Source organism: Lonchura striata, chromosome 23 (genome assembly GCF_050655825.1).
Source record: "Lonchura striata isolate lonStrDom1 chromosome 23, ASM5065582v1, whole genome shotgun sequence".
Classification (NCBI taxonomy): Eukaryota; Metazoa; Chordata; class Aves; order Passeriformes; family Estrildidae; genus Lonchura; species Lonchura striata.
This window is the reverse complement of record NC_140725.1, coordinates 1972627-1998932: the sequence shown is the minus strand read 5'-3', so window position 1 is coordinate 1998932 and position 26306 is coordinate 1972627. Positions and strand designations below refer to the sequence as shown.

Genomic DNA, 26306 nt, shown 5'->3' with positions numbered 1-26306 from the left:
TCAGCATCCTCATCTCCCACACACCCAGAAGTGCTGGAAATTTGCCCTTTTTGCCCATTCTTCCCCTCCTTGCACCTGTGCCCAGCCCTGCTGCACAAGGAGAAGAAGAGAGATCTCTCCCCTTCCCAAGCCTTTGGGAACAGCTTCACATGGGCAAAGGCAGCTGGAAGATTTCCCTGCAACTTTGGAAAGGATGAGTTGGATTCAGGTCGAATGACAACCAGAATCTTTATTCCAAGAGTCCCTTAGGATGGTTGCAGACATACAGACGCACGTACATATTTACACTCTTACACACCTCACAGAGTTTGAACCAATAAATTAAAACAAAAAGAGGGCAGGGGGGAATTTATTTTTTTTTCCTTTCCTTTTTTTTTTTTTTTTTTTTGTTGGTGTTTTTTTTTTCTGTCACGTAAGAAACAGCAACTCCCCGAGGCGAGGCTGGAGGAGCCCAGCTGTAGGATGGCAAACAGAAGCCAACAGGGACACAACCCTGGCCCAGAAGCTGACAGGAGAGTGCTCAGGTCACACTCTGGCTTCGATGCATTCCAGCTGGACCATCTCATCCAGCCGGCAGCCCTCGGCTTGGGCACAGTGGCTCAGGTGGGCACTTGGGCTCTGGGCACCTCTTGCTCTGGGGGTGTGAGGGCAGCCTGCTGCAGTCTGACAGAGGGGGGACTCGCCCTCGTCCGAGGTAATGTCCGGCACGTCGTCCGACTGGCTGTCCGAGCTCTCCAGGTCGCTGCGGATGCTCTCGGGCTGGGCCAGGGTGATGTCCCACGTCTGGCTGCCAATGCAGTCCTTCTGCTCACAGCTTTGGTGCTCGCACGGCTGCTCCCGCTTGTCATCCTCCTCCTCTTCCTCCTCCTCCTCCTCCTCCTCTTCCTCCTCGTTCTCTGCCATTTGGGTGTGGACGTGCAGGGAGTCCTCTGTGCTGCTGCCGCTGGTCAGCTGGTAGTGACTGGGTTTGGCTTCGATGTCCACCTGGATCTCCATGTTATTGCACTCCCTGCAGGAGCAACCACCCTCACGTCACTGGGCTGTGCTGGGAGGATCACACCTCCCAAACACCAGCAAGGTGCTGCTCCTCACCCCACAACTCCCTGCCCTCCTTGAATCCTCCTATGAGAGCCACAACCACCCCCAGGCTGAGCTGGGAAAGCTCCAGAGTCCCCACAAACTGCCAGAGCAGCCCCTGAGGGTGCTGGGCTGCAGATCCCCTCCCCAGCCTGCCCACCACACACGGAGGCTGCTCCCACACCGTCCCCAGCCCTCCTGCCGTGCTGGGAGAAGGATCCCTGGTGCACACACAGCCATCCCACCACCCACAGAGCGTGCACACTCCCAGGACGGCCTCCACCAACGCTCCCCTCAGCACTCCACGTCCTCCCACCTGTCCTGGGGGTTGTAGGAGCTGATGATGGAACCAGCCATGGCTCGGGTGCTGGCGTTGTCGCTGATGGCCCCCAGACTGACTGAGTCTTTGGGGAAAATCTCCTTCTGCACGTCTGCCTGGACTTCCAGCCTGCAGGGAAAGAAGAGGATTCCTCAGAAATGTTTCTGATGCTTCAGGAGCACCGACCCATCCCTGCTCCTCACGGGAGAGCGAGAATCCCTGTGAGCTGGCCCAGCTCAGTGTTTAACCCATGTTAAACACTGCAGTTTAACCCCGGTGGTTGCTCTCGTTTAGTCTCATTTTTGGCTCTATTTAGGCAAATCCATTCCGTTTTCCATGACGAAGGTAAAGCAGTGTTTACAGCCATGACTCACACGATTCCTGCGAAGAGCTGATTTCCATGGATCTCGCACACAGATTACATCCTGGCTGCCACATCAACACGTGGCTCTAATTACCCAGCAAACTGACTCACAGGCAAGTTAGGAGGAAAACTGTGGTGTAACCTCCTGACTTGGAGAGCCATGACCCTGCTGGCAGAACAGGAAGCATCAAAGCCTCCAGGCTGGGATAACAGGGCTGGAATAGCTTTAAGCAGGGCAGGCAGGAACTCTGTGCTGTTCCCAAATAAGCTGAAGCATCAGCTCTGTGGTCTCAAGGAGCTCAGTAGGGATCTGTCCTCCTTGCAAGAACTAGACTGGCACTGACTCTAGAAACAGAATCATGGAATGGTTTGGGTTGGAAAGGACCTTAAAAAATCATCCAGTTCCAACCTCCTGCCATGGGCAGGCATACCTTCTCCTAGACCAGGCTGCTCAGAGCAGCATCCAAGGATGGGGACCCCACAACCTCTCTGGGCCATCTGTGCCAGAGCCCTGGGTGGCTCTGGGTTCCAGATCATCCTAAGTGATCTCCTAGACCCGGTTATTTTACAACAAACCAAGGCACAAAACCACCACGACACAACCCCTAGATCAAAGCAGCTTCACTCGCACTGCTGGGAAGCCCCCCAAAACAAACCAACTCAACCCACACAGGCCTTGGGATCCCCTCTGCTTCTCCCACTGTCCAGTTACCTGCTGTACTTCCCCTTGCTCCCCGAGAGGACCCCCCCGCTCAGGGTGCCCCCGGACAGGGCGGCGAAGCTGGCAGTCTCGCTGTAGTTGCCCTGGATGACACTGAGCCCATCTGTGGGGCTGCCACTGGTGCTCAGCACACTGGTCAGCCCCTCAATGCTGCTCTCTCCAATGCTGGGGTTCTTCAGGGCTCTCCAGGCGTCGGCCACTGCAGGGAAGGAGAGCACAGGGGGTGGAATCGGCAGCGGGAGCGCTCGGCTGCGACGTCTCGTCTCAGGTTTGGGAGACATCAGGACCTCAAAGCATTTCAAGAGCATTTTGCTTCACCGCCTTCTCATCACCAGTTTTTACCTGTGATGGGTCCATCATCTTCATCAAACTCGATTTTCACCCCCTTTCCATTGGCTGTGCTGACCCCACAGCCACCACCCCGGCACAGCGAGATGGGCACGACCCCGTAGACGTAGGCCAGCATGATGGGGACCCCAATTCCTGGAGAGGAGGAGGAGCTGGGTTAAGAAGAGCTTGAAGATACGTTGGGCAGACAGAAAAGATTTTTTAGGGACTCTCTCAGTCATGTTTTTATTGCATTTAAAGGTTCCAAATCAGTTATGCTGACAGACAGTGGAGGAGCTCTGTGGGCTGAGGGGGGGAACCCCAAGAGCATTGAACCCCCAAGAACGTTCCAAGGCATCAGCCACCAAACCATGACAGGAGACAGCTCTGTGTGACAAGGGACTCCAGGATGGGCGACAGCATTGTGCCCAAACCCACACTGAGCTGCACTCTGCAAAATGCCCTCTGGCCACCCCCATGGCACAGGGCTGGGCTACCCACTTGTCTCAGTGGCTACTGGGCAGCAAAAGGGACAGGGCTGAGCCCACTTACCAACACTGACAGCAGCAATGACTGGGGAGGCAATGACAGACAAGGTGACCCCACCAGTAATGGCCAAGTTCCTCTTGTGCTTGGAGGTTTTCTTCCCCTCATACCTGCTGTGGATCTGATGGAAGAAAATGCACCAGGTGAGAACAGCAGACACCCAGGGGACATTAAGAAGTGATTTTACAGCTGTATGAGCCCTTGAAGAACCTAATTTGGAGCACAGATCTCCTCACAGAGCAGACCTAGCAGGAGGGGGTGTGTTGAAGAAAGAGAAGTTACCACAAGTACAGGGCTGATGGGCTCAAAAGGGATTCCTTGGGTGCTCCTGGGTCAAAGCAGAGGCACAAAAGACATGCAAAATGCATTTGGGAGGACCTGAGCCTAAAGGGCTACCAGGGCTATCAGCCACCACCTTTCCCCTGCCCACACAAAGCCCAGGAGATAAGAGAAGCTTTAGAAGAGAAAACTGAATTTGGGTTCTATGACAAGATCCACCCTTCCTATCAGCTCTAAATTTCTGGACAGCACAGAGAGCACCCCAAACCCTTCTGCCCCCCACACTCACCTTCCTCCCAACGTACACAGGGATGCCAATGACCATGGCAGGAATGGCAATGCCAGCAATGAGGGAAATGCCCACAGGAGCTCCAATTAACGTGCCCAGCTGCCAGAGAATCTTCTTTTTACGGCTCCATGGCTTTTTTCCCCAGAATGTACAGCCAGAGGGGCTTCATGGAAGGGGAAAAAATGGCATTAGCACTCCAGCAATTCCTATAAGCTCCTGAGAATCCCAAGCTCAACTTGCACATGAATAAAACTCAAAATTTAGGAAGAAGGTAGACAATACAAATAAGTTTTCTGTCTCTTTTTTTCCCAAAAAGGTGAATATCACACTATTGGGTCTATGTTTAATACTCAGTACACCAAGAGGCCTCAATGGCAATTGTATCAGGAGCTTTGTTTGGTGTGGGAAGGGCATAAGTGGGGACAGAGTTCACCTCTTTGGGTCAGAAACAATAAAATTTCGCTGAAGCAGGAGGGTGAAAGTCCAACCAGGGCAGTGAGCTCCTCCACAGAGCCTGAGAGAGGCACGTGCTGCTGCCCTGCTCACCTGAGGTAATGCAGATCTGAGATCTCCTTCATGCAGAGCCAGCAGAACTCGCAGCCACACACGGCACACGTCATGTGGTTGCAGCTGCCATCGTTCATCTTGATGATGTAAGCACTGCAGCGTGGGCACGGCTTGATGTCATCAGCTGAGGGGAGGAAACAGGGAATTCAGGTGGGATCTCTGCTGTGAGAGTGAGCAGTCAGCCAGGGGAGTCTCATCAAGGATTGAAATCCTTGTTTTCCCTGCAGCAGAACACCTTTGCTGCTCGCAGGGGGGTGGTGAGTCTTTAATTTATCTCCGAGAAGATAATTCTGATGTGACAGACCCCACCAACAGCAGGGACTGGGAACAACAGCCGCTTTATAAAAAGCTTGTTCTAATCTTGAATGGGATGTATTCCAGAATTCATGTTTAAACACTGGGAACAAGTCATACCTGCCCAGCACAACGAGCCATTACCGAATTGCTCCACGGAGGTGATTCATGGGCCAAGAACAACACAACAACTGGGAGGACAGGCACTGGAGAAACCCCAAATCTGGCTTTTAGGGGACCAGGGGCTGCAGCCACACACAGCTGCAGAGGCTGCCCAGGCCCCAGCGTGCTGCTGGCAGAGCAGGATAAGGGGTTTTCATCCCTTCCCTAATTCAGGCATCATCTGATCGTGGTTATGCAATGGCTGTGCCGTGGTTCAGGGCTCTGCTGGCCCCTGCAAAGCTCAGCAAGATGAAATCCAGCTGTGAGTCCTGCTCACACCTTATTAATCACCAGGCTGGATCCAGCACGGCGGGCTGGGGAGAAACCACTGTCTCAAAAACCTCCCTTCCCGTGGCTAAGTGCCCTTCCTGGCAGGGATCTCTCTAACAGGATAGAAAAATTGGCTTTTTCTGCTGGCTGGGGCAGTATCTATGCTGTCCATTCTTAGGGCTCTCTAAACTGGGGCATGTTGGACCTTGGCACACCACTAAGCCACCTCAGAACCACCCACGACAGCTCCACACTGAGTGAATTAATATTTAAACTCCTCACACAGAAGGAAAAACAGGGTATTTTGTTTGGGGGTAGGGCAGGGCTTTAAAAAAATGGCCTCACTGCCCACTTCCAGAGTCAATAGAGTTATTTTTAAGGAACACAAACTCAGCAGACACAGCAGCTCCTAGCAGGCAGCGGAGGAGTTCTGTGGGTTGGCATTTTTTTGGTACCTGCCATTACCAAGACCTAACAGTGCACAGAGCAGAGCTCCCCACACTCAGCTGGCCATGAATGCTGCTCTTCACGACCAGGCAACTTTGAAGCTGCAACAGTAAAAAAGCGACTGCTTGTTCAGGGTTTAGATCAGCAGAAAAGCAAGAACATCCAAGATCAAAAGAGCCACAAGCAGAGCTGGGGCGGTTGCCGTGACACAAAAGGACCCAAAGCACATCATCACCTACTGATCTGTTTGGTGCTGCTGGAAGAGATCAGATGTGTTCTAACACACACGAGGAGGGGAAATGACTCTGAGTTTCACAGCTGCAGGAGGCACTCAGGCTTTGAAGGGAGGAGGTTTGCACAGACGTGCTGTTTCCCTCATCACACACACACACACAGAGCCAAGCAACCAAAAAATCAGGGTGTGGCTCTTGGGGCTGTCCTGTGCAGGATGAGGAGTTGGAGCCTGGTGGGTCTCTCTGAATATGGGATATTTTATGAGAAATGGGTCAATCCGTACCCAGCCTGGACTCCTGTCTGTAGCTGAGGCCTGACATGTGCTTGGTCCGTACCCGCAGGGTCTGTGCCCACTGCTGCTGGGCCATGTCACAGGTTTGGAAAAGATTGATAAGAGAGCTAAAGAATGAGGGCCGAATTAGCATCGAAGGGATCAATAACCAATAGGAGATCGACTCATTGCGTAATTTAAGATCAAGGAACGTGAATTTCTTTGAGGTTTTTAATGTATAAATATGTGAAAAGCCTGGTAAAGAACCAGGTGGGATGGAAGGATTTTCACTGCACAAGCCAGGCGTGTGTGGATGAAATGATTTCTCTTGCACATCCTGGCCAGAATAAAGGAATGCCATGATTCTCTGACACTGAAGTGACGTTGCTGGCAGGTTTCAGTTCGGGTGACAGTGGTGGGTGACATTCAGTGCCAAACATCACCCTGGCGTGCCCCCAGCCCTACGCTCTGTACTATTTGATGAGAAATGGGTCAATGCGTACCCGGCCCGGACTCCTGTCCGTAGCTGAGGCCCGACGTGTGCTTGGTCCGTACCCGCAGGGTCTGTGCCCGCTGCTGCCGGGCCATGTCGCAGGTTTGGTTGGGGTGCCATATCTGCTTGCAGTGGTAGCAGAACTCTGTCTGGCAGCCCTCCCTCTCGCAGGTCAGCTTGGGGCAGCTGGCACAGCCGTAGGCGATCACGGCGTAGCTGCGGGGAGGAATTAAAACACAAAGGTACCAGGTGAGAGCCCGTTCATTCACACACCCCCGAGCCACCAGCCCACCTTCCCCCTTCTCATTCCTGATCACTGCTACGGCAGCCTCCACACCAGACACATTCCTGCGCTCTGCAGGGCCTGAAATTAAGCGCTGCTAATTGGGTTACTCAGGGCAAGGATCTTTCATGCAGGCAGCCTGAGATGCTGAGTTGTTCTCTCCTCAGGAACTGCTGGCAGTTCTCACTGGCAACTCACACAGGGCAGATTTGTCTGGCCCAGTGTGCCCAGCTAACTCCTTGCTGTTTCCTCCCAGGATGGGCTCTGGCTGCTCTTTCCAGGCACACACATCCCTCATTTCCTTAGGACAGATCTATGGGTGGATGCTGTATGGTCCAGAGGAGTCTAGGAAAGCTGAGCTTGTCCTCAGCACTTCTATCAACTTAATGATTCTAGCAAAAGTGCAACAACAGTTCCATACGTAGCTAAGTCAACAAGCAAGCTCCTGAGGATCTCTTCAGAGCTTCCTTTTCCGAAGAGTGGTGAAGAACAATGCCCTGCCTTTGGAACAAGCCAAAACTGGAGCAAAATAATCAACTGTGCAAGAGAGAGAGGCCAAGCTCAACCAGCTCACTGGGACAGCAGTGTGACACGCCCAGAAGGAAGTGTCCTGTGTACACAGAAGCCTAAGCAGCATCACCAAGCAGTGCTGCAGAAATCTGACTGACAGTCACTGAGGATGAGGCTGTTTCCATTGGCAGGAGCTGACATGAGCAATCCCAGAAGTGCCTTCCCGGTCCTGCAACATCCATATGGCAAAAAGGGTATTTTTGTTAGTGGTCAGAAGAGAACAACTCCTATTTAAGGTTTCATATTTAGAGCTCGTGTGGCTCCAGTTGTAGTTGCCTCTCCTTCTCCGAGGCAGCGGCGTGAGAACCACTGAATGTGTCATACCACAATGATTCACATCCCGTGGGAGTTTGAGCAACTTCATCCTACCAGGCTACGACAGCATCGCCAAAGAAACAACATCTGAGGGCTGGCAGGCACGACTGCAGCTCTGCCTGTGCATCCACACACCTGCACCTGAGCCCAGCAGGAGGAGAAACGGGACAGCCCCATCCCTGGAAGTGTCCCAGCCCATGAGTGGATGAATTTTAAGGTCCCTTTCCACCCAAACCACTCTGTTCCTATAAAATAATTCTGTGCTTCAAATGGTCCAGGGGGTTGGGAGGGATGAATTTGATTCCTGTGCACCTTCTCTAAGGAATATTCCACTAAATTTCCTCACTCTGTCACTACCCCCCGGCCTGCCCTTGGCAAGACAGAAAGGAAAAGCTTCATCTGCCCAGCTGTGTTGTGACACTGCTATTTCAAACCATAACAGCAGCCTAGGAGAGCACACTGTAATATATTAAGCACACCCTAAATTAACTCCTCACTCAAAATGTTGGGTTTTTTTAAACACTCAAGAAATTAAAATCATCAGCATTTATATTTTATTGCTGGAGCTGAAATGAAATGACAAATATCATGCACAAGCCGACAGCTGTGGGGAAAGAAGCTCCAGGACTGTCTAGTGGGGAAAGAAATAACACATCTCCAGGTCAAGGTCAATTTGGAAAGTGGGTTTTGAAGTGAAATGCTGAGGAATAGTCATGGCAGGACCTGGATGGACAGTGGTTGTCCTCTTCCACTGACCTCCAACATATTGCTGGCTTAAATGGCCATTTTCAGGCTCAATCCCTTTAGATAAGAGGAGAAACTGAGTTCTCTCCTCCTTGAGTTTTCCCCACAAAGAATGTGAGTGTCTTCCTGAGACCCCAGGAATGGCACGGCTCTGCTTCCAGCCCCCTCCTTGGATGGCCACGAGTTTCCTCCATCCCTCCTCCTGCCCATTCACGGATCTCAGCCCACACACCTCCGTTTTCTTCAAAGGTTCTGTTTTTCTCCCAAGCTTTTGGGAAGGCTGCAGTGTGACAAACACTAGACAGCGATACCACCTGATTGTAGCAAGGGGAAAAAAAAAAACAACAAACCCGGAGCTGCAAACACAGAAAATGATTTGTTTTGCGATTGATGGCGCATCAATTGACCCGGGTTTCCATGGCAACACGCACCGGTGTTGTGTTCTCCTCCTTCTCCTCCTCCCCCAGGGCAGCACAGCCAGGATCTTTCATTTAGGAAACGCTGCGAGGAAGGCACAGGATGTTTTTAGGGTCCTGTCACAGCCCTGCAGCTCCTTGATGCCGCCACCTCGGTGGGGGTGACCACCAGTGTCACCCCAGTCCTCGTGGGGCACCCCGGTGGCGCTGGTAATGATACAACTTTTAGCATTTTTGTTGTAACTTCACTCAGGGGTTTTGTTCGCCTTTGCCCAGGGGGAGGGAATTGAAGTTTCTCTTCAAAAGCCGGGGTGACGCCTCATGAGCTGAACATCAACAGACTGGGAGGAGCCAGAAGAAACAGAGGAAATACACGGACATCAACAAACATCACCCCCCGGTGAGGCTGGAGACACCTGGTCTGGGAAAAGATCGATAAGAGAACCAAAGAATGAGGGCCGAATTAGCATCGAAGGGATCAATAACCAATAGGAGATCGACTCATTGCGTAATTTAAGATCAAGGAACGTGAATTTCTTTGAGGTTTTTAATGTATAAATCTGTGAAAAGCCTGGTAAAGAACCAGGTGGGATGGAAGGATTTTCACTGCACAAGCCAGGCGTGTGTGGATGAAATGATTTCTCTTGCACATCCTGGCCAGAATAAAGGAATTCTCTGACACTGAAGTGACGTTGCTGGCAGGTTTCAGTTCGGGTGACAGTGGTGGGTGACATTCAGTGCCAAACATCACCCTGCCGTGCCCCCAGCCCTACGCTCTGTACTACTCCAGCACTACTACAGCGGGGAAAGCCCGCTGTAAATAATTCATACCCTGATTTTACATAAGCACAGCCACACAAGCTCTGCTGGGAAGAATGAATAGGGTGATTAATTCCTCTCCCTGCCGGAGGGCTGATTCCAACAGCCTTTGTTCCAGCGCTACAGACACACCAGCAGCGCCGGTCCACTAGAGCTGTCTCCAACATCTCCAACAGCCCCGGGGTCGCTTCTTGCTCTTCTGGGCGGCTGGGAGGAGGATGCCAGCACGTCACCTGGCTCATCCTGCTCCCTGACTAACCAGGGAGGAGGCTTTGGCTCAGAGAAAGAGCCGTGTGTGACGCCAGCCTGCCCAAACCTCCCAGAGGAAGGGATCAGGCTCAGGCTGCCTTGCTGTCACAGAGGCAACGCCCTCCGGGGCCGCGCTGGCTCCTTCCAACCAGCCAGCCCAGGTTTGTACACCTTATCCTAAGCACAGATAACAACACAACACTCAAGGAACTGAGATTCGGTGAGCAGGAACCGGATTTTCTCCAGCTGGTTACCAGCAGAGGCATTCCCTCCGTGGCTGCTCTATCTCCCCGATCTTATCCCCAGCGCTGCTGAAATATCGAGATCTTGCACTCGATTTGGCTTCAGAAAGGAGCAAAGGTGTTGTTTGCTGTTAACTGCACCGTCTGAAAGAACAAGCCCTTATGCAGGATGCTCAAGAGGCCGTGAAATGGGTAACCTGAGCCAGGTTCTCTGATTTGCATAGGATGCCTATTACAAGGCTCTGATTAAATCTTCACAATCCTCCCACCACTTTTTCCATTCCGACTACTAGGTCAGACTTTCCTTTCATGTTCTTGCTACCCAAAATTGCCATCCAAGCTGAGTTATAGCTCAACTTCACAGCACTTCTCTTAAGTTCCCCGACCAAGCCCTTTTCCAGGCAGCTTTGGCTCACGCCCAGAACAGAAACCCAACAGAGGTCGTTTAAAAGAAAAGGGAAGAGAAAACGAAAGCAACACGTTCATAACTACACAGTCATCAGGCTTGGCTGGGCTGACTTCTGGACAGACAGACGTTTCCTCACTTGGGCAACGGACAGTGAGTCAACATCACTCCTCTCTGTTGTGTATTCACGTCCTCACTGGGAAAGAGGGACTGGTTACAGTCCTTTCTTCCCCACTACTGGAGGCTGCAGCGTTGTCCTCATGCACTGTCCCCAGCACTGGCAGTGAAAAGCACAGCTGGGAAAATCCACACTTACCATTTGTGCAGAAAAAAACGGTTTCTGTTATATTAGGGAAGCAATGGCTCTGCCTAAAACCCCCTTCGAGACATATCACTCCTGCCCGATTTGTCTGTGTTCTCATAATCCCCAAGGTCAGATCCTGGAGCTCTTGAGAGATAATGGGCATAGATGGAATTTTGGTACCCAAGGCATATCAGCTGTCCTGAATAGACTGCAGATAAGCAAAGAACCCCTGCAGCGAGGGCTCCTCATGGGACACAGCAGGACCAGAAGTGTATCAGCAGCAGCACCCAACTGAGGGTGAGCCACCCCTCTCTGTGCTGTCCTGGGACCCACACGGGCACGGACAGTGACTCCCAGGGCTATCCCAGCTGTCCTGCTGGGGATAGGCAGCAACCCACAGCGCGTTCCTCTTCACCCAGCTATCCCAGCATGGTTGGGGACAGGCAGCATCCCTCCAGGGCGGGGGTCTACCCTCCCCGAGACGCCCCAGGATAGACAGATGGGACAGCAGGTTTTCCCTGCCGAGCTGTCCCAGATGGAAAAGACAGAAGTGTTCCCCTCCACAGGAGGGAAGACAGCAGGTCGTCCCAGGATGGAGAGGACAGCGGTTCCCCACTCCCCGAGGGCTCAGGTCCACCGTTGCCCGGGCAGTCCCAGCACGGAGTGGCAGCATCCCACCGCCACCCCTGGTCCCCCGCAGCACTCACCCGCAGTCGGGGGCCGGACACCAGCGGCAGTCGGGGTCGGCGGCGAGGCAGCGGCGCAGCATGAACTCCTCGTACTTGGCGACGAGGTGCGGGGAGTCGCGGAGCAGGCGGCGGATGTCGGCGGGGTTGAGGCGCTCGCTGCACTCGGGGCAGCAGATGTTGACGCGGGACTCGGTGATCTCGATGCGCAGGTACTGCCGCAGGCAGGCCCCGCACGACCGGTGCGGGCACGACAGCAGCCGCGGCGCGTTCTCCGCCGGCTGCCGCACCAGGCACAGCGGGCACTCCAGCTCCTCCTCGCCCTCCGGGACCACCGGAGCCTCCTCGGCGGGCGGCGGCGGCGGCGGCGGCGGGGCCGGCGGGGCGGCGGGGGGCGGCGGCGGGGCGGCCGGGGGCGGCTCGGCCTTGGCGCGGCGGCGGCCGCCCGCGGCGGAGGCGGCGGCGGCGGAGAAGACGCTCTGGAAGGAGAGGCGGCGGCGGCGGCCGGGCTTGGGGCACTTGGCGGCGGCCGAGTGGATGGATGAGGAGCGCGGTGACTCGGAGTCCCGCTCGGAGCCCATGGCGGCGAGGTTAGCCCGGCGCTGTCACCGGCGGTGGGACCGAGGTGGAGGCAGCGGATCGGTCCGGGGGCTCCGGGCGCCGCGTCCCGCCGGGCGCTGCCTCGGCCGCGCTGTAACGAAAGCGGCGCCGGGGCCGGGTGAGCGCGGCCCCGCCTCGTCCCGCCCCGCACCGGGCGCGGCCGCCGCCGCCATTTCGGTTGTGGGCATCGCCCCCGGGCAGTCCCGGAGCCTGCGGTGCCCGTCCGTGCGCCCGTCCTGCGGCTGCGGTGCCTCCGAGTGGCTCGGAAGCATCTCAGCGAGGTAGAGCTGAGCCTCCACTCTGCCTCTGGGCTCCCCTCAGCACCGTTGTCCCCCTCAGTGCCTCCATCTCCCCTCAGTGCCTCAATTTCCCCTCAGCGCCATTGCTCCCCTCAGTGCCTCCATCTCCCTCAGTGCCATTGCTCCCCTCAGCCCCTGTCTCCCCTCAGCGCCTCCATCTCCCCTCAGTGCCATTGCTCCCCTCAGTGCCATTGCTCCGCTCAGCCCCTGGCTCCTCTCAGTGCCATTGCTCCCCTCAGTGCCTCCATCTTCCCTTAGCCCCTGGCTCCCCTCAGTGCCATTGCTCCCCTCAGCCCCTGGCTCCTCTCAGTGCCATTGCTCCACTCAGTGCCTCCATCTTCCCTCAGCCCCTGGCTCCCCTCAGTGCCATTGCTCCCCTCAGCCCCTGGCTCCTCTCAGTGCCATTGCTCCCCTCAGTGCTTCCATCTTCCCTTAGCCCCTGGCTCCCGTCAGCCCGTCTCCCCTCAGTGCCTCCATCTCCCCTCAGTGCCTCCATCTCCCCTCAGTGGCATTGCTCCCCTCAGCCCCTGGCTCCCCTCAGTGCCATTGCTCCCCTCAGTGCCATTGCACCCCTCAGCGCCCGACTCTCCTCAGCCTCCCAGTTCCATCAGCATCCCCAGCTCCCCTCAGTGCCCCCATGTCCCCCAAACACCCCTGTCTCCCTTCAGCTCCCCATTTCCCCTCAGTGCCCTGATGCCCTCATAACACCCTGCTCCTCTCAGTTCCTGGGTCCCCTCAGCACTCTAATTTTCCCCTCAGTGCCCTGATGCCCTCAATGTTTGGACACTCTCAGGCACATGGTGGCATTCATGGGGTGTCCTGCATAAGGCCAGGAGTTGGACTCGATGATTCTGATGAGTTCCTTCCGACTCGGCTTATTCTATTATTCACCCTTCAGCTCTACATCTCCTCCTCAACATCCCTCACTCAGCAGTGCCATGGCTGCCTCACCAAGGGCCTGGAATGGGGGGAATCATCTGGCTGGACTGTGCAGAAAGAAAAAGGTTCCTAGTTATAAGAAACCCTGGGGCAGTTTGCTTTTTAGCATCTCTCACTGGAGAGGGGTGTCTATAACCTCAGGAGCCCCCTCTAAATCCATCCATCCCAGTGGACCACCTTGTCCCTCGCTGTGTGTCCCTCCTTGATAACGCTTCTGAAGATCTTGTAAAGATTTACTCAGCTTGGAACTCCTCCCTGAGTGCCAGGTTTAGAGGAACTGAAACTACAACCCACATTCTCACTGCGCTCATGCAGAAAGTTAAAAGCCTTCATTTCCTTCCAGGGTTCCCCCATGCCCAGAGGGGTCTGCCAGCTTCACATCCCATCTAAAGGCAGATAAACTAACAGGAAAGACGCTTCTTCTTATTATGCAGGGGAGGTGAAGCAGAAAGATCTGCTGTGTCTACGAAGAGCCTCTTAAATCAGCACAGAAGGAGCTGCCTCTCCTTAGACTGTCAGCTCTAACTGGACAGACTGTGGTTATTCATGTGACAAGTGTGGCTCCCTCACTGTCTCCCAGCTATCACCATTCCTGAAATCATCTCCCTCAGCAAAGCCTGTTTGCATGATTATTATTACCAGGATCCTTCCAAGGGCTGGGATGGGAACAAGGAACCAGGATTTCAGCGCTGGTGCTTCTGGGTTGCTGTAGGCAAAGACCCCAGATCTGTCAGCACAGTGGGGATAATGATGACACTTCCCTGTCTGATGGGTGAATGAAGGCACAGAAGGAGTAAATCACCTGCACAAATGAAGCTTCCTCCTCTCCCAAATGCCCTGCAGCAATCCTGCTTTTCCCTGTGCTCCTTCTCCATTAATTCTGTGCCTGCCATACACCCTCCCTTACTGCTTATCCCAAGATGTCTGCTACACCCAAGTCCTTCCTCAGAGATTGCATTCCCCAGACATTTGTCAGCTCTTCACATTCCTGCCACAGCACACAGGGCTTTGGACCAGCTGGAAGTTTTGGACCACACTTAAGTTTGGCCTCAGAGTGGTAAATTCCTGCCTGGGATCAAAAAACTCTGTTAATTAGCAAGTTAATTTGGCAAGGGCCAAACAGCTCTGCTCCAAGAGAAGCAGGGATGCTTCCAGGGTGTCTGTGGAGCACATTTTCCCTGAGCAGTGAATTGATGAGCTGTGGTCCTTGGGCAGGCATGAAGATTTCCCTGATACTTTGTGGTGTGGAGGTCCCAGAGGAACAGGACCCTTTTCCTTGGGAAAGGAGCACCAGATGGAAGGGAGAAGGGAGAGATGTTATATTAGTATAAAACGAGATTATATTGAAAATAACTACTTCTGTTTTGAGACAAGCCAGGTATGAGGCATCTTCAAATGGCTGTCGCTGCCCATCTGTAGCAGAGACTGTCTTGCTTTGATGATTTCACTAGAAAAATCACACTTCTTGACTGAAATAGAGAACCCTGAACAGGACTTGTGTGGGACGGATCTCCCAGACAGCGCTCTGCCAGCTCAGCCCTACGTCCTCTGCAGCGCAGAAGCAGACTCTAACTAATTGTGGGAAGGTTTCAGCTCAAAAGCTAATGTGAGACAGGCCTGAATTACCAGTAGTGCAGACGCAGAGAGACAGAGAGCAAAACCATCTGGAGCTCCTGGGAAAGGATGGGCTGATGGGGCAGAAATGACTCTTCACTGCCTTATATGAGGAATCACGATACCAGCAAGGCTGGGGGAGGCCAGGGTAAATCCAAGTGACTTCAGAGCCATCTTCCCTCCTCCTAAACTGTGCAGAGCTCTTGCCAGTGGTTATATTTGAGAGAACTCAGTGCTTTTATGGAGCTCTGAGACACAGATTTCCAATTGTCCGGACCCCACTGTGGTCCAGACATCCCAGCTACTTAAAAACAAGTTCTCTATGGCTGAGGTGTTTCTCCATGGCGAGTTTCCACAGCCCTTGCCAGGAGCAAAGGCTCCTGCTCAGCGGCTTCCTGACTAGCAGCTTGAACCCGGTAGTTTGTTTTGATTCAAAAAAAAAACCCCAAAAATCCAAAAAAACAACACCCCCAAGACAAACAGCCAGGAACTGGAAGCAGAGGGCAGGAAAGCAAGCTGCCAGGGAGGAAAGAGGCTGATTGGGAAGTCACTGGATTGGGAGTGAGATCAGATCAGCTCCTCCCCAGAGCTGCGGGGAAGCTGCCACGGGCCTGACCGTTAAACTGGGGGATATTTGAAAATATAAACCCAAACCAAACAAACAAAAAAAGATACAGAAGGCGGGGGCGTGGAGGGGGACTCAAATGCTGCAGCAAATCATTCTGCAAATCCCAGCTCCAATAGGCAAATTTGCTTTTGCTTACGCTGGCAGAAAGCTGGAAGACTGCTGACTTCCGACCCCGCTGCATTTGGCACAGGCGACTTTTAAAGCTGCCTGAAAGCACTGTATCCCCCAGGAAGGCTTCCAGGGAGAAAGCTTTGTCCAGACACCGGTTGGAACCACCCCACACTGCCCAGTGCTGTTCCCAGCCTGGATGGAACCACTGTGGGAGGCTGAGCTGGGCTGGACCTGCTTTTGGGAGGTATTTCTCTTTCTAGAGAAATACCCTCGTCACCCACACCCCAAAACCCCCCTGCAAAGCACAGTGACAGCTCTATCACTGTCGAGGAGGAAGTGCCTCTGGTGATGTAATGAAAATTCCCCTTGGTAATTCAGAGTGAAAGCAGAGGCTGGGCTGCTGGGAAGGGATTGTGAAAGTCAGACTGCATGGAGGAACCGGGGTGTGCCTGGCTGCGGTGGGACACTGGGAGGAAGCACGTCCGTTTGGGGTTTACAGCCGATAAAATTGAAATTCCAGCTCCTACCACATCCCTTTTGTCCACTTTTCCCCCTTCCTGGTGACCCAAATATCACAGGTATGGGAAATACCTGCCTGGTGCTCTCCTCCCTGGCCTGCAGGACACAGGGGGTGTTGAAACAGCTAATTTAGCACACACAAAGATCCAATCTGCCTTAAACCTCTGGAATGCAGGCACTGAGGAGCGAACCCCTCCCTAGCACTCCTTTCTCTAGAAGTCTGTGGGTCTCCCCAGGGTTTCTCCCACTTTTCCCAAGCAAGGATGAGGGATTATTCAAAGGGGACAGGCTGCATTGCAGAGCAGATGGAGTTTAGAGAAAACCCAGCTCATGTGGCTGCTTGCTGATGAAATGCAGGAAGGAGGGGAGCAGCTTTACACCAGGAATTCTTCCTTGTTTTTGCACAGGGAGACTCGAGAATGACTCAGCTCTGGTTTTGCTGGGCAGGCTGAGACCTTTGGCCTTATTAAGGTGGGACGGCCAGGGCTGTTAAAGGGATCCAGGTGCCTCAGGATGCCAAAATGCAGATGGCAATTTCAGGGGTCTCTCTACTGAGGACCCACCACGGGACCCACCGGAGTTGTGCTGCACTCACGGCATCTGGAGGAAGATGAGAGGGACAGACAGATTTAAGCAGCACAGAGGTAGTTTTAAATCTCTCAGAAGTGCAGTGCGAGGTGTCCCCCCAGCTCCCTGCCCTGGGGAGTTGTGCCAGGGGCTCGTGGGCTTCCCTGCTCCTCTTTTAGGGGTCTCTGCTCCAGAGTAGGGATTTCAATCTCGCCTTGCCTGAGGCATTTGGCGAGCCTTAACCCCAAGAGCCCGGAGCTCTACAAGGAGTGATGCTGAACTGGGGAGCAGCTGTGATTGTGAGAACTGAAGCTCATTGGGGTCATTTTCTGCCAGGGCCCCGGGGAAGTGCTGGGTTGTAATGACATGCACTGTGATCATTTGTCAGATGGAGATGTCATTAATGGCCGCTCATGTCTCTCCAGGGAAGACACCCGTGGCTGGGGAGGGCTCTCCCCAGTGTGCACATCTCTGTCTCTATCTGGTTAGTTCGTGTTCTGTTTGCCTCTCCTGGTCCCCTGAGATGTGTTCAGGGAAGGAAGGAGATGATTGTGCTTGACTCTTCTTTTCTCTGCTGGACTTAACAAAGATTGACAGTCTTTCAAATGAAGAGGAAGAGGCAGGAGATGGGAGCCTTGGGATCAGAAATGCAAGGCTCTTCCAAGAGGATTTGTTCTGGTTTATTGTGTGGTTGCACCTCCTCTCCCCTCCATCTCCCCATCCCACTCTGCTCCCTCCTAACACCCACATGCAGGGCAATCTTCCACTCCCTGCTGCGACTTTCTGGGGAAGAGGCTGTCATGTGAAATCCTGGGAGAGAGTTACCACATGGAGCTCTCTGAAAGCATCCGAACAGGCCGGCAGCCGGAGGAATGCTGCGCTCCCCCTCCCCGAAATCCTGGGCGCTCCTCTCATGGATGGGAGGCGGGGGGAGCAGGGAATCATCTTGGAAGCTTGGGAGCCGCCTACACACATGGCAAATCTTGTCAGCAGCTGATAAAAGAGGTGGGAGGTGGGGAGATTTCGAGGGGGAAGAATGTGGAGGCTCTCATGCCCACATAGCTCCCCCATCCTGTCTCCTGCAGGGCTCCCGCAGCCGGGATGGCCACGGGCTTGGCCCCGTTGGTGGCACACGTGCAGCGAGGAGAGACCCCAAAAAGGGACTCGGATGTACTTCAGCACTGACGCAAAGGTAGGGGCCATTAAGCAATTACTTATAATAGTAATCTGACATGCTTTTCCCCTCTACAAAAAGCAGCATTTCCTTTTGTAATAAAAGCACAGGCTGTTCTGTGTTCTTTATTCACCTCCACGCTCATTGAAAAGCTTTGGGGATAGAAGTGACAATGATCCCTGCTCTCAAGTCACTCTCACCACTGACCTGCTACCCTTAATGATGGGGGATTTATAACTGAGAAGGTTTAGCACTGTAGGGTGCTGCCAGATCCCTATGGCAGGAGGAAGGAGCCAGACTCCCTCCTCACCTGAGTCATTAAATAGACAATTAAGTATTTGGTGTTGGCATAAACACAGGCAAATTAGTCACTGGAGAAAACCTCAGTGCCTGTGATGGCTGGCTGTGGTTAGAAGGTGGTGGTGACAAACACCTGTGACAGCAGAAGGCCAAGAGACATGGAGATGGCATGGCATGGCATGGCATGGCATGGCATGCCCCTGGCTCTGGAGTATCTTCCTGATGCCAGCTGTTTTTTGGGATGCTCAGCCTCTTGCAGGACACAAGCAAACCTGGCCACAGCAGAAGCAGCAAGATCAAAGTTAAATCTTCAGGAGGAGCACCCATGGAGAGGAAAGGAAGAGTTTGTCCTGCCTTTCAGAGAGCAGATGCACAAGGCAGAGCTCTGGCACGGGCTTGGATTTCTGCAAGGAGAACAGAGTGAGGCACTGGCCTGGTTTCCAGGAAAGGAGAACAGTGTGTCACAGAGAAGGCATTGAAAAGACCTGAGGCTTCTGCCTCAGCTTTCAGTCTTACTCCTGCAGACACGTGGAGTCTTGGGAGTTCAAAAGGCTGAACTAGAGACTGTCCTGCAGCTGGCAGAGGACAGGAAGCTGTGGGTTCCTCCTGCAGAGCTGCTGGAGACCACAGAGGGTGTCCCTGTGTCTGCTGGAGATCCCTGCTCCACTCACGTCAATCCCTGCAGCGCTGACCTTTGCAGTGGGACTGTGGGAATCCGAGGTGGGCAGGAAGGCTTGGTGCACTATCTCCAATGCCCAGAGCCCCCAAAAGACACTGGCAGCTCTTCAGCAACATCTCAAAACCTCACCGGATCTCTGACATCCTCTCCAGCTGGTGCATCCCACAGCACAGGTAGGGCTGGGCACACCACACGTTTCCTCCAGCTGACCCACCCATTTCCTATTTTCTGCAGACATGACAACTAGTGAGTTAATCCTGCAGGCCATAAACTAAGCTGTATTAGCAGACACCATCTGTCCTTTTTCATTTGCTGATGCACGACCTATTTTGCTGTGTAGTGGAGCAGGCGCTGCAGTTTTGGGGTTTGCATGTTGCAATGTCCCTGTTGCCAGGCCATAATCCACTGCTCACAGGGACCTGCTAGTGGGGGAAAGCTCCAGTGAACTGAGCACCACTGGGTCCTGCTGCCATGGGAAGGTGGTAGATGAAGTCTTTCCTCATGGCTGCCTGGTCTCCAAGGAAGTTTGGGCTTCAATCCCACAAAGCACCTGGGAAGGGAAAGGTCTCAGCAGAACTTCCAAGGACGCACAACTTCCAAGCACAACTGTCCTCAGCAGGGTTTTCTGAAGCCCCTTCAGCAATGGCCACATCCACATTCCCTCACTTGCCAGGAGGTCGTGGAGAGACTTGAATTCTCATCCCAAAGTGGGGTTTATGGGAACAAGGTCAGCACTCCAGCCACTCTGCTATGGTCTGGAGTAATTCCTGTGCTTTACAGAGTTGAGCAATGGCAATCACACCAAGGAAACACAGGAAGAGAACTCTTCCTTTATCCCTCGGGTCATGTCTTGGAGCAGTGTGGTGACCCTTGTCTGGGTACAGAAGTACAGACATTGTGAAAGGTCATAAAACCATCAGGATTTTCCAAGCCAGTTATTATTTGACTTTACCAACTCTTGAGGCAATTCCAAAGGTTAGGGCCTTGTCAAAAGAAGCCTCCTGAACTTACCAACTTTCAATTTAACTCAGCGCTGGTGGCAGGAATTTTCCCTGAATTCTGAAACAAGAGGCAGGAAATTCTGTGGATGTATGCTAAGGAGTCAGGAGGGATCTGAGTGCTAACACACTCATGTGTTCCTCAGAGCCAGGATGATCAATAGTCACTGACCTCTGGACTCCCAAAATAAGCCAGAGAATTTTCAGCTTCCTGCCTTGCTGCACAAAAGCAGAAGAGAGAGTGGAAGGAATTATTCAGACTGACATTGGCCTTAGCCAGACCACTTCTCTCTGACTTAGCTAAGTTGCATTATTTGGGTTTTCCAAAGGACTCCCAAGCTCCTGGCTAGGATGTGGCCCAAATCCACCCCCTTCTGTGCCATTGGTGTCTTCTGAGTATCCAGCACTGCCACAAAGCTGGCCTGGAGTCATTCCCCTTTCCTGCTAGTCCAGCTCTTTTAGAAACTGGCTTAAGCTCTGAACCCTGGTGTTTCCTACCCTGAAATCTGTGCTAACTCCTGTGTTTGACCTCTCTGCTGAGCTCTGTGCCCTCAGCTTCCAGCAGCAGCAGCAAGCCCTGCTGTCTCCTGCCTGCCTTCCCTAAGCTTTGCCCAGTGTTCCTTTGTGCTGTGGACACTCTGCTTCAGATGTGACAAGAAATAATGTTCCACAACATGCCCTGGTGTTCCTGCAAGCTGTGCCCCCCATCCTGCACTGGGAAAAGGAGAGCTGGTGTCAGGATCTCTGTGCTAGGAACAGACTGACAGTTTGGGGTGTAAATAAATCCCCACGGTGTGAGACTGATCCCGACTTTTCTTCTTTCTCTCTGTGGGCTTTGGGAGAAGGACTGCCTCAAAAATTGTATTGATCTCAGTCCAGGAACAAACATTCCCCTTCCACAGGCCACAGCCTCTCTCTCCCGTGTGTCATGTGAGGAAGAGGAGCAGGGAAGGGCAGTGCTTTGCCAAGACTAGAACGTACCCAAAACTGTGACTGCTGTCAGGAGGTGGGAAGAGGAAGAAAGAGCCCATGCGGTCAGCCCTGGAAAAGGCAGTTCCTGCTGAGAACTGCCTGGGGAACATTCCTGTTTTCATAACCAGCAACAGCTGGGAAAAGGGGAAAGAACAGTGATTCTGGACCCTGCCAGCAGCACCTCTTGCCTGCAGCCGGGCTGGGGGAGCAGGGAGAGCTCCCAGCACAGCCCTCTGGCCCCACAGCAAGGAAAATGTGTGTCATTTTCCAGAGGGCTGAGCCAGCATTAACCAGGTGGGGAATGTATGAGCCTCTCACTCTGAACATGTGCTTGCTCAGGGTTCCCTTGTCTCAGCTGAGATCTTTCCCCAGTCTGACTCTTGACTGCCAGGTCCCTGCCCCCAGCTCAGTCCAGGGCTGTTCCCCCTGTGCTCTGTCCTCTGCAGCAGAGCAAGGTGGCGAAAGGGAGTGGGGAGCTGTAGTTTGTCCTTCATTCCTGGGCTGGCATGGAAGGGCAAATGGGGTTTGTTCTGCTGGGTTTTGCTGCTGACCCACTCCTTCCTTTCCCCAACCAGATGCCATGACCACAAGCCCATTCTCTCTAACTTCAAACACCTTTACCACAACCAGGAAATTCCTCTTCTTGCTCCCTCCTCTCCCTCAGCCCTTCACCACCATGAGAAACACTCACCCCTCTCTGGGGCTTGTCAGCTGTGGGTTGTCTTGACTAGTGTTGGAGCAAACTTCCCCCTGTGCTGCCTCATACTGGGCTGTGCACAGCAGAAAATTGAGTAGGAAGTTTCTGGGATGATCAGTGTGCACTGAGACCTCAAATGCTTCTCTGAAATCAAGCCCTGCTGTTGCTCCAGAGCATCCTTCCAACAGAGAGGCAGCAGCCTCTCATCTGCCCAGCCCTGCCATCTCTGATCTGGGCTGCCATCCCTTTTCCCCTGAGCACCAGGAAAAGTCCAGTGCCTGACACTGAAACAGCAGTAGCTGCCAAGAGCCTCTCAGCTGCCCCTGAGTTACAGAATCCCTCCCTGCCGTCTCTCAGGAGGAGCTGTCAGCAAAAACAGCCAAAGCAGGGACAACCTGGCTTTACATGGCCTCCCTCTGCCTTTCCCTGCTTCCCTGGAATCAGGCATTCTTTGGGAAAAGCCTCTCAGGGCAACACCAGCTCCTCCTGCACTTCCCCTGGATGTGAAGCTCAGCCACAGCAGCATGCAGGGGTTCACGTAGCTCTGGGTCCTGCTCCAGCTATTCCCTCCCCCATTCCATGGATCTCCTGCAGGATTCACAGCCCAGCACCCAGGGGTGCTCCCCATCCCCAGAGCAGTGCCCTCAGCATGGGATGAGCAGCGAAATCGCAGCTGGAAAATCTGGCAGTGGACGTGGAGCAGAGCCCTGTCCCCGGGCTGAGGACCAAGAATGCCTCTTTCCCATCCAACACGCCAAGGCTCTGAGCCCTGCCAAACCCCAGTGTTTGTTCCTGCCTTTGGCAAGCAAGGGATGGCAACAAAAGCATGTGTGAGGCAGAAGGAGTTCAGTGAAGGAGGGAAGTGGGTTTCTCTTGGGTCTCTGTGACCTTTTCTGGTTTGGAAAGAACAGAGATGTGCAGAGATGCTCACAATGCACAGCAAGGCTGTTTCCACTGCCCCAGCAGCAGAACAAACCTCATGGCCTCCTTCAGTCACAGGAAACTGGAGCCCAGAGCCACAGTCCAGCCTTTGGCTGCTGGAGTGGAACCAGAAATCCAGCTCCTGGGAGTTGGTGCCTTTGCCTGTTTGCAAGGAAAATTTATGTGCAGCCATGGAACCTTGTCTTCCAGCCCTGGTTCTCCAGGATACAGCTCCTGCTGTGGGATGGGAACAATTTTTCTTCAGCTGGCAGCAGCTGAGCCAAGTTGCTTTGGAGTCCATGGACTGGGAGTTATGTCAGCAGTGCCCTTGGCCATGAGGATCCCATTGACTCTCAACTCTCTCCTTGGAGAAGCAAGCACAGAGAAGGAGCTGTTGGGGCAGGGCCAAGAGAAGGGCTGAGACTGAAGAGTCCAATGACTCCAGTGATTTCTCCGTGTGCTTCCAGCCCTTACAGCTTAACCTCAGAGAGAAAAAGTGGTGCTGGCAGGAGGAAAGAAGAGGAGTGGGGTTCTGTGCAGATAAATCAGGAATGCACCTCGATCCTTCAACAGCTGAGAGGCAGGAGCAGATTTATAGCAAAGATAGAAAAGCTGATTTGGCCAAAGGGATAATATTTCTGTTGGGAACCAGAGAACTATTGATTACTCAAGTAACCTCAACTATTTAACAAACAGCTACCTCAGCAGAAAGAAATTTCAGCCTGGCTTTAGGGAGAGGATGGAGGGGTCTGCAGGGTGGCCAGGCAACAGTGGGAATGTGTATTCCCACTCTCCTCGACTCTCCTTGCTGCACTGCTGCCCTGCCTGCTCCCATTGGCACCAGATAAGCAGTGAAAACAAACACCAAGTAGGTGCCTGTGAGTGCCCCTAACTAAGGAAGGGGGAAATGTTCACTGCAGTGGAATCATGGCCAAGATGGACTGTGAAATAGGCAGGATTAAAATGTCTCACAGGACCTGGCTCAGCTCCCAGGGCCTTCTCTGGACACTGGCACAAAGGCAGCTCTTCCTGATGCTCCGGGTCTCTGCAGTGGCTCACAGATCCATAGCACTTTTCCCAGGAGGGAGCACGACTTCCCAGTTAATGTATTTCTGTATTATTGTGTGCCTGGCAGTGACAGCCTGTGGTGGAGGCTGAACACACAGGTGACAGAGCATGTCTGCGGGGACAGGGTCACACCAAGGCACCGGGAGCATGTCAGAGCTTCAGCTGCTGCAGCTGATGTGCAGATGCCAGGCTTTGTAATATTCACATGATCATCCCTTTTGCAGTGTAGGCAAGTATGGGGGAAAGCAAGGAGAGCCAGCTGAGCCATGGAGAAGGTCAAGGACTAGGAGGGGGTGACTTGGCCTTTCTGTTTGTGGGAGGCCCCGGTACCATTCCTGCACTGAATTTTGAATAACCTTGAAAAAAAATCAAGTTGGAACATGACTTTGAAGCAGTCCTGCTGCTGGTCATGCAGAACCACAACCAGCAGTCCTGCTGCTGGTCATGCAGAACCACAACCTGGGGGATGAAACTGCAGAACAGCAGTGTTAACTCCTCCCTGCACCCTTCCCAAAGTGGCCCTGGGAACCCAGCTCAGGCTGTGCCCAGTGAGATCCCCCTTGGGGCACAGGGGCCCATCCCAAGCTGGCTCCCTCCCAGCACAGCTGCCCTGGGCAGAGCTGAGGGCTGGCACAGAGCAGCTGACAGGCCCTCCCCTCCCTGCCCATGCCAGAGGCTTGGAATGCAGCTGGCCATGCAGCCACCTGGGTGACAGCACTGCCTGTCACCCTCCAAGCGTGGGGCTCCCACCCCTTGCTCCCAGAGAAGCCCCACAGAGCAGCACAAGCTGTTGCTGTTAGCAGTTTCCATCCCATAAGCAGCAGTATGGCCACCTGGGCCACTCCCAAGTGGTCCCAGTACACCCAGCACGTGTGCCTTGGTGGGGAGGGATTGTGCATCACACAGCAATTGCTTCCCTAATTGAAACATATTTATGCTTCTTGTTGCAATTACACTCTCAAGCTCTTCTGGCTGCATTTCTCCGTGGCCCCACTGAGTCACAGCCCCCAGCCCTTTTATTGCCTTGGGAAATGTGTTGGTTCAACAAAATGGTTGTGACAGGAGCATTGGCCTCTCCTGTTCTCAAATTTCAAGCAAGGTTTCTACTTTGTGCCTCTTTAATCTCCACTCCTGTTCTGATTTCTGACACACACAGGGGTCCCCAACACTGAGCTTTTGAACCCAAATGTGTTTTCCTCAGTCAGGGAAGAGGAAACACATTGAGAATCCTGACAGGCCAGAATCAGGTCAGCACAGGTGAGTGGGGTGCTCACAAACTCATTTTCTAGTTTGCTAAGGCTGTGTAGCCTGAGTGTAGGTGTGGAGTCCCTGCACCCTGCAGCTGTGGGATTGGAGGTGGGAAGGAGCATGGAGCCAGCCCAGCTCTTGGATTAAGAAAAAGATGAAATTCCCCCCAGGACCACGGGCCAGCACAGCACACAGATACTGCTGGGCAGAGGTGACTGTCACCCTCACTCCCTCTGCTAACAAAACAGATCCCGTTATGCAACCCTTGTGCTAAAAGGCAACACGACACCCCAGAGAGGCTTCAAGGACTTTGTTGTTTTGCTTCCAGGTCTGCAATCCCCAGGATCCACATCCAGAATGCTCCTGGCAGTACCCGTGCACCTGGCTGCCTTCCCCAGAACTATTGCACAGGCAGGGGAAGTGCTGAGGCTGCTGGGGATGTGCAGTTTAGGATTCCCACCACAAACGCGCTGCTGGGCTCGGTCCCCAGTGCGCCAGCTCTGCTCACAGCCTCCTTTAAGATACATGCAGCTCAGGGGATGGAGCCTCAAACTTCTGATTAATTTCGTCAATGATCCGTGCTGTAATCCCTAGGGAGAACTCTTCTCCAGGCAGGGACCAGGGCTGTTCTCCAGTCCCGTTATCCTGTTCTGGAAGTGCAGCTACTCCTGGCTCTTCCCAGTACAGCACCAGTGACACGCACACGCTGCTATCCTGGTGGGAAGCATCTGCACCAGTTCCTGCGCCAGCCAGCTGGGCTCTGACCTGCTCTCAGCATCCCACCGCCAAGCCCTGCTGTGCCAGGCTGTTCAGGCATTGTATAATAATATTCCCGCTGCCCAGCAGCCGTCCCCCAGCCCCACATCACCCCGAGAGATGCCGAGGCAGACGCTGATCCCACAGCAGCTGGCGGAGCTCCCCCTTGCCCCGGGCATCCCTTACCTGTCCCCGGAGCCCAGTGGCGGTGCCGCGCTCTCCCCTCCGCAGTCTCCCCGCGCTCCCTTTCCCACTCCCCTTCCCTCTGCGCCACTCCCCGCGTGATGTCAGCGCAGCCCGGCCCCCGCAGCCTCCCCAGCGCACCCTCCACGCCACGCAGCCGCCCATCGCATCCCGCTGCTGCTTCCCTGCCCAGCGTTGCCACAGCGACGGCAGGGGAATCCCATCCTCTGCTCCTCCACCTCCCAGGGCCTCGCTTGGTATCACCCACTGCAGCTCTTCCCAAAGAGACCGCGGGAAGGACAGGGCGACAGTCGGCGACAGCGATGGCCTTGTGGCTCA

General features: G+C 53.8%; 1 protein-coding gene across 1 annotated transcript; it reads right to left on the bottom strand.

Annotated features, from left to right (window-relative positions):
• Nucleotides 1–209: 209 nt before the first annotated feature.
• On the bottom strand, nt 210–26059 carry RNF19B (ring finger protein 19B). The gene is made up of 10 exons (XM_021539427.4): nt 25971–26059; nt 11716–12385; nt 6671–6876; nt 4469–4613; nt 3923–4085; nt 3361–3475; nt 2824–2964; nt 2473–2680; nt 1394–1525; nt 210–1009 (listed from the first exon to the last, which is right to left on the bottom strand). Exons 2-10 carry the CDS (start codon nt 12273–12275, stop codon nt 526–528), a joined length of 2154 nt encoding a protein of 717 aa, XP_021395102.1. The 5' UTR covers nt 12276–12385; nt 25971–26059; the 3' UTR covers nt 210–525.
• Nucleotides 26060–26306: the final 247 nt, after the last annotated feature.